This window comes from Schistocerca serialis, chromosome 2, assembly GCF_023864345.2.
Source record: "Schistocerca serialis cubense isolate TAMUIC-IGC-003099 chromosome 2, iqSchSeri2.2, whole genome shotgun sequence".
In the NCBI taxonomy this organism is placed as follows: Eukaryota; Metazoa; Arthropoda; class Insecta; order Orthoptera; family Acrididae; genus Schistocerca; species Schistocerca serialis.
This window is the reverse complement of record NC_064639.1, coordinates 785357953-785366556: the sequence shown is the minus strand read 5'-3', so window position 1 is coordinate 785366556 and position 8604 is coordinate 785357953. Positions and strand designations below refer to the sequence as shown.

At 43.4% G+C, this 8604-nt stretch overlaps 1 protein-coding gene across 1 annotated transcript in view; it reads right to left on the bottom strand.

Moving 5' to 3' along the window:
• Positions 1 to 3403: 3403 nt before the first annotated feature.
• The window catches only part of LOC126455710 (uncharacterized), a 202503-nt gene continuing 197302 nt past the window's right edge, over positions 3404 to 8604 (bottom strand). The window contains exon 6 of the mRNA XM_050091479.1: positions 3404 to 4105. Coding sequence (XP_049947436.1) covers positions 3872 to 4105 — 234 coding nt within the window. The 3' untranslated portion in view covers positions 3404 to 3871. The remainder of the gene's footprint in view (positions 4106 to 8604) is intronic.

The following is an 8604-nucleotide window of genomic DNA, read 5'->3' as shown; positions in this document are numbered from 1 at the left end:
CACGGTACACATTCTCCTTTAACGTACCCCACAGAAAGAAGTCCAGAGGTGTAAGATCAGGAGAATGGACTGGCCAATTTATGCGTCCTCCACGTCCTACGAAACGCCCGTCGAACATCCTGTCAAGGGTCAGCCTAGTGTTAATTGCGGAATGTGCAGGTGCACCATCATGCTGATACCACATACGTCGACGCGTTTCTAGTGGGACATTTTCGAGCAACGTTGGCAGATCATTCTGTAGAAACGCGATGTATGTTGCAGCTGTTTGGGCCCCTGCAATGAAGTGAGGACCAATGAGGTGGCCGCCAATGATTCCGCACCATACACTTACAGTCCACAGTCGCTGTCGCTCTACCTGTCTGAGCCAGCGAGGAGTGTCCACGGACCAGTAATGCATGTTCCCTAGATTCACTGCCCCGTGTTTTGTGAAACCCGCATCATCGGTAAACAGGTAGAACTGCAACGCATTCTCTGTTAATGCCCATTGACAGAATTGCACTCGATGATTAAAGTCATCACCATGTAATTGCTGATGTAGCGACACATGAAACGGGTGAAAGCGGTGACGATGCAGTATGCGCATGACACTACTTTGACTCAGTCTACCGGCTCTCGCAATGTCCCGTGTACTCATGTGTGGGTTCATGGCAACAGCAGCTAACACACCAACTGCACCCGCTTCTCCTGTGACGGGCCTGTTACGGACCCGTTTGCGTGCTACGACCATACCTGTTGCATACAGTTGGCGGTAGATGTTTTGCGATGTGCGGCACGTTGGATGCTCTCTGTCCGGGTACCGTTCTGCATACACCCTGCAGGCTTCAGCTGCATTTCGTCGACACTCGCCATAGATGAGTATCATCTCCGCCTTTTCAGAGTTCGAATACACCATGGTCACAGTTCCTACAACACTACACTATCACAGACGTCTGGTAACACGATGTACTACAGTTGGTCTGCGTGCGGAGACGAATGCAGAATAACAATAGCAGCAAGCGCTACATGCGGACACTGCGACAGCTAGACCAAACCACAACAGTGCACTACAGCCACACTCGTAAACACGGTCGTCATCGTAAACATGTCCCTGCAGATGCTGCTCGCCGACCGTGGCCCGTGTTTGTTACAACACGCAACTGAACGTCGGAGGTTTCAAGCGTCAACTTTAGGTTACAATATCTCCGGATGTAATTAACATTTTACAATGTAACAAACGGCACTGATTACGTATTTGTTTATATGTTTAGATGTGCTAACAAAACTAACGTGGTTCCATTTAAAAAAAAACATCGGTTTGTGTTAAAAAACATACTTCCGTGCATTTTTGTATGGTTTGTATTAAACAATTACACTAGCCCCTCTCCTCACGTTCGGTCTGTGGAATCGGTTCGTCAGTATTTGATGTGGTTTACGAAATATATCCAACGGTAACGTTAGGTGACACCCTTTATATTCAAATATGCAAATAATTCGCGACCAAGATGTTTGTGAATAAAGGAATATATTTCAAGTAGACCGCGTGTTCCAGTTTGATAACGTCAAATTCCATGAAACACATGTAATTTACAAACATATGCCTTCCGTGTGTTTGCTCATTAAAAACTTAGTACCGCCTGAGCTATTTTTTTTATAATATTGTTTTTTATAGCTGTCAAGATGATATCTAGAACTTATTTGAAGTCCACAGTGTAAAAGCACAACTTTGCCTGTATTCATTAAAAACAGCCGATAAAGTAAAAGTTGTGACTGCAATCCCTCTTTAATGTAGTAGCAGTATACAGGGTGAATAATCTAAAACTTGCACAGCAGATATTGCGGAAATGAAAAGTGCTGTTGATGTGCGGTTTTCACAGAATGGATTGGTAGTCATAGGCTCGTACTGTCACCCAATAAAAATATTGTAATAATACTTAGAAAATGTATTTTTATGCAAATATACAATTTTTTTAATGGAACAATGCCTATTGACATCAACAAAGTGGAAGTAGGGTAAATTAGAATGTCAGTGGCGTCTGTTGCAGGATTCTAGTGCGAGTCGCTTACGAGGTGTATTTTGAAATATTTCCATACAGTCACTTCTTTGTGCCATTCGGCCTGCGTAGTTGCTTTGCACGATGTTGTTACGTTTGCTTACAGAGTGCTTTATGTGTTCCCAGAGTGCTTTGCGACGTACTAGCCAGTTAGTGTGAGAGTCCAAGAAGTATGTCGTCAGTAGATTATGGGATTTACCAATGCAGAAAAATCCGACATGCTCATAGCGTATGGAAAATATGCACTTTGTTCTTGTTCGGTGACTTTAGTCGGGCAATGGTCCTACGCATTCTCCATCGACATAGGTTCCACCCCTATCACATCTCTCTCCATCAAGAGCTGCATGGAAACAATTATGAGAATCGTATTACCTTCTGTACATGGGTGTTAACGCAGGGCAGTCCAGATGTATCATGTATCTTCTTTAGTGATGAAACCATATTTACCAATCATGGCCAGGGAAACAGTCGAAACATGCACTATGGGTCCGTTGACAATTCCCGTTGGGTTTATCAGGTAGAACGTCAGCGTTCATGGGGCGTAAACGTGTGGTGTGTGATAGTGAACCATCAGCACATAGGCCCGTTTTTCGTAGATGGAACACTGAACGCGCAAAAGAATCACAGCTTACTAACAGACCATCTTCCACGGATGTTAGAAGATGCCCGTCTGCAGACTAGGCGGAACCTATGGTACTAACATGATTGTTGTCGAGCCCATAGTGCACGAAGCACTACACTGTGTCTTGACGAATTGTTTCCAAACCGCTGTATTGGACGCAGAGGACATGTATCTTGACCGGCCTGTTTCCCGGATTTCACGCCTGTAGACGTTTTTTCTGTGCGGAAAGCTGAAGAACGCTGTCTACAAGGACAATACCCACCAGTTGTTTCGTTACTGGTCAGAATCCACACAGCTAGTGTATGGACTTGTGTTGTTATTTAGTGTGTGCTTCCATAGGTATCGTACAGGAGTCGGTGTGAGAACTTTTCAGAACACACTGACATTCTAATTTACCCCACTTTTGTTAATAAAATTATTTATTGTTCCGTTTAAAAAAGTGTATGTTTGCAACAAAAAAAAATACATTTTCTAACTGTTATTACAATCTGTAGACTGACTAACAATACGAGCCCCTGACTGCCAATACATTCTGTGAAAACCGCACATCAGCAGCACTTTCCATTTCCGTAATATTTGTGATGCATGTTTTAGGCGATTCATCTTGTATAGTCCGTAGTTAAAAGCGAAATGTATACTTCAGAAAGAAAAACTGTGTAAGATTACTTATGAACTATTTCCGCTGAGGCCAAAGTTAACGAGTGTTTGGGATGTAACGTATTAAGTAATTCAGGAAGAGAAAGAAGTTGCATTAATCATTTTCCAATGTTTTTATTGTTTGACAACGTACATTACATGCCAACATCTGGCATCCAAACACTAATATCAATTTACCATCCACCAAAATAAATTATTCGGGTTCTGTTTCCATTTATTTACAGTTCAAGGAGTGACGCTAAATTCTTCAAGAAAACTCATCACAGCTTCTTGATTAGCCACTAATAAATACTAATATTGTGTCTGTCAACGAGCAGATTGTGTCAGGCAGAGATTTAAGAGGAGCAAACGATTCACAGATTTTAGCGGGGAAAAATATTGAGGAGCGTGTGTTCGTTATATATTCGTAAAATACGGCATTGCACAGCGATTTGTGTTTACGATGCGATTAATCTTGTGCGTGTTTGTGCCCTGATAGAGAGAACGATGAGAAAGTAATACAAGGTATAGCTACTCGGGTATAAATATTCAGCCTTATCGGGGAACACACGCTCAGTGTGGCCTAGCCACAGATGCAGCTGTTTACGGCGATAATGGTCCTGGTGGCGCCCGTGGCGTCCCGGTAGTAGTGCTCCCTGTGTTCGGCGGGCGTGCAGCGCAGCAGCGGCCCCTGCAGCGACGACACGCACGCGCCGCCCGGAGACCTGTGCACGCAGCGCGAGAAGGAGCGCCCCTCGCAGGCGGCGGGGCCGCCGGCGCCGGCGCTGCCTCCGTCACAGCGGCCCACGTCCACCTCCTGCCGGCAAAAGCACCCAGTCAACACACGCGCACTACCTCTAATACTGAGTTTGATGGCGTAGTCTCCGATATAACTTTACACCATAAATTATCACTTGCTCATGCCAATTATACTCTTCGTTGTGTAGTCTACAACCACGTTTTCGTAGCATAACACTCAAAGATGGCGGAAATAACAGGTTTTTGTGTCGTGAAAATTCAATATCGAAGAAATATTTATTTATTTATTTGTTGGTTACTTAATCTGATCAGATCAAAGCCTTCAGACAGTATCTTACATCAGACCAAGAGCAACACATAGCAAAAAAACATTACAAAACATTTCGTTATGAACTACTGATTCAGTGACATACACTTGCGAAGTTATTATGAGAACGATTAACGACATTAATCTAACAGAAAAATCATAATAACTGGCATTAATAATAATAATAATAAGAAGAAGAATAAAGGCCATTAAGAATAACAATAATATTAGTTAATTTAGCATATGTGAAGCCCTGTTTAGTATCATCAGAAACGAATGGGATACTGAGAGAGGAGAATATTGAAATGGCAGTGACAGCGGCTGTTTAGAAAGAACAGACTTGCAGCAAAGGATTCTGAAAACAAGGGGGAGGGGGCGTAGGGTGATGAGACCGAATTGCGGAAAAGTCTCCTGTCAGGTAGGGCACCAGTTCCGCGTAATAAAAGTCGAGAGAACTAACAAATTACCCCGATGCGTCAACTTAAATTGCAGAAACGAAGTCGTTCTCCCTCCCACTTCCATTCCTGCACTATTTTAGCGCTTGCTTCTCCTCTACGCATTTCCAAACAAGAAATCATGGACTCGACTCCCAGCAACGACATTTTTCTCACATTTTCGTTATCTTCTCACACTTTTTCGCTTTTACTGTTACTATCACAAATGTCTCACTGTCACATCAAGCTCAACATAGCAGTTGATCCTGTCACTCGAGTTCGCGTCGCAGAGATTGCAATTTCCGTTACTTTCAAAGTTGTTGCACTTCGGAAGTATTGTACAAACATCTCATCATTCACACCTCCACGATCCAAACTCAAAAACGCTTCTTTGTTACTTGTCCCTTTCTTATTCAAATTTTTCGACAAATTTTCCAAGCCTACCGAAAACGTCTCACGCTCATTCTTCCAGCGATATCACACGCGCCGGCCTCGGTGGCAGAGCTATTCTAGGCGCTACAGTCTGGAACCGCGAGACCGCTAAGGTCGCAGGTTCGAATCCTGCCTCGGGAATGGATGTGTGTGATGTCCTTAGGTTAATTAGGTTTAAGTAGTTCTAAGTTCTAGGGGACTGATGACCTCAGATGTTAAGTCCCATAGTGCTCAGAGCCATTTGAACCATTTTTGATATCACACGCACAAGTGGCAGCTCTTTTGGTCTGAATCATGATTGCAGTAATAAAAGCAATCCGGTACAGAGTGTGTATGGATGCGGGAGAAATAATACGCGCTCTACAGAAAAGAACATACAAGTTGAGTCACTAACTGTTGACACTTAGAAAAACTCCGAAAGTATGATAGTAGCTGAAAAGTTTGTGGGACAAATGTTGCATGGGACAACGGGGGCCATAAAATGACGTAAGTTTTTTGTTGCTAGGTGGGGTAGCGTCAGAGGTATAAAGGTCAACTTTTTTTTTAATCGGATACTATAGTTTGGTACTTATTTTCCGACAGCAGCTATCGAGACGAATCCTGTGATGTGTAACAGTAAGGTCTTTGAAGGTCAACGAAGGCCAAAAAGGTGGCATGAACGTCAATTTACAGAAGTTGTTCGAAGTGATGACCATTGGTATCAATGCAGCCCTGCAATCTTCTTATCATGGATTGAGTGATATTCCTTATCACTGCGGAACTTATCGAAGCACATGCTCTGACAATTCTCTCTCGTATATCGTGCAAATAGTAAATGTCCGCCGAATATGGCACATCCATCTAATGTGCCATTGACTTGTAAACACCATATGACGGTTTCACAATACAACACTAATAAGAACGGTAAGACTAGTATCGTCGAATCAAGCGAATGTGAATGATGTATTCCTTCGAAGAACAAGTCGATATGCTTCTCATTTACGGAGAATGCCAACTAAATTCTGTGAGAGCTAGAGACTTATACGCTGAAAGATATTCTCAACGTACTCACCCTGCACGTCGTACGTTTAAATATGTGTATGAGAAATTGAGAACAACTGGATCTTTAACGCATCGGAAACATATCAGGTAAAGGAAAGTTACTAACGAGGAAACTGAAATTGGTACTCTTACTACTGTGGTTCGAGATCCTTGTGTTAGTCAAATCGCCAGGGATCTGGCATGAGACATAGTAGTGTTGTTAGTGTTCTGCATCGCCATAAATGTCATTCTTACCATATCAGTCTCCACCAAGAATTAACTAGTACGGATTGTATGCGTCGCACTGAATTCTGCTGATGGGCTCAACTTCAGATTCAGAGAGATGACACATTTATTAATTTGATTTTATTTACTGATGAGGCTACATTCACGAACCGTGTAAATGTTAATTTGTATAACATGCTTTATTGGGCAACAGAAAATCCATGTTGGCTGGAGCAAGTTGCACACCAAAGACCGTGGTCGGTGAATGTACGGTGTGGGATTCTGGAGGACAGAATTACAAGCCTCTGTTCTATCGAAGGGAATCATAATGATAGGAAGTACACTACACTCCTCTAAGAAACATTAGGTCTGTTATTGGAAGAAATACCTTCCGGAACAAGGAACAGAATGTGGCATCAACGCGATGGGTGTCCAGCACATTTCTCGGTGATGGCTAGAAATGAGTTGCAGAGACAATCCCCAAATCGCTGGATTGGACGCGGACGAGATGTGTCGTGGCCGGCTCGTTCGCCAGACTTGAGGTCTCTGGATTTTTTATTGTGGGGATTCGTAAAAGACATTGTTTATAAAGACGCTCCAACTATACCTGAAAAAGTGCGACAGAGAATTGTCAGAGCATGTACTTCGATAAGTGCCGATGTGATATGGAATACCACTCAATCCATGATAGGAAAATTGCACCACTGCATTGATACCAATGGTCATCACATCGAACAGCTTCTGTAAATGGACGTTCACGCCACCTTTTACGATTTAAAATAAAAAAATAAAAAAATGGCTCTGGGCACTATTGGACTTAACTGCTGAGGTCATCAGTCCCCTAGATCTTAGAACTACTTAAACCTAACTAACCTAAGGACATCACACACATCCATGCCCGAGGCAGGATTCGAACCTGCAACCGTAGCGGTCGCGCGGTTCCAGACTGACGCACCTAGAACCGCTCGGCCACACCGGCCGGCTTTACGCTTTCGTTGACCTTCAGAGACTTTACTGTTACACACCACTGGATTCGTTTTGATAGCCGCTACCAGAAAATAAGTACCAAACTATAGCATCCTACTAAACAAAAACAAAAAAAAACCGCCAAAACAAAGGTGACCTTCATATCTCTGAAGCAACCCCACCTAGTAACAAAAAACCAACGTCATATTATGGCCCCCTTTGTCCCATGCAACTTTTGTCCCACAAACTTTTCAGCTCCTATCATATTTCGGAGTTGTTCTTGGTAGCAATAGTTAGTGAACAATCTGTATAGCGGTGGCGACTACACACTATCTGATTGAAAGAGTGCGGACTCTTATTACTGGACATTAATATGGGTTGTGCTTGCCCTTTGCCCTTATGACTATTTGAACTCTGCTGGGTACCTTTACTTCACGCAGAACACAATGCTGTAAAATGCGTTCATATCCTTCCGCATTTAGCGTTTTCTTAAGCGTCATATGGTGACCACACCACAATCACGAAAAACACCCCTACACCGTAACAGTGTCTCGTTCGTGCTTCACTGCTGGCACTGCTTGTAATGGCAGGTAACGTTCTCCACGCGTTCACGTCACCCAGACGCTTCTATCGGATTGACAAAGGATGTAGCGTGATTCGTCACTCTGGATCGCTCGTTTCCAGTCGTCCACCGTCCGGTACCGCCGTTCTTTATACCACCTCACGAGTTACTTAGCACAGAATACAGAATTGTATGACTTATAACGAGCTGCTCGGCCATTGTACCCCATTCTTTTTAACTCTGTATACACAGTCATGTGTTAGCTGGGTTCACAGTAGCACTTTGAAACTCACGAATGATTCCTTTCGCTTATTTTATGTGACTTTTCACAACAATTCTCCGCAATAGTCGACGGTATCTGTATGTCAGTACATGCTGTCTGCCTGGTCTTTGGTTCAGCTATCGTTGCTCCTTCGCGTTTCCATTTCACAGTTGCATCAGCAAGAGTCGAAAAGAGCAGCTTTAAAAGGGGTGATACGTTACTGTGACATAGGGGCATGGTGACCCCATCGCTTTGTGACCCCATCGCTTTGTGGAAAACCACTGCAATAAACCACGCGAGAATTGGCGGGAAAACAATATCTGAATGGGAAAGAGGAAATGCCTTAGTC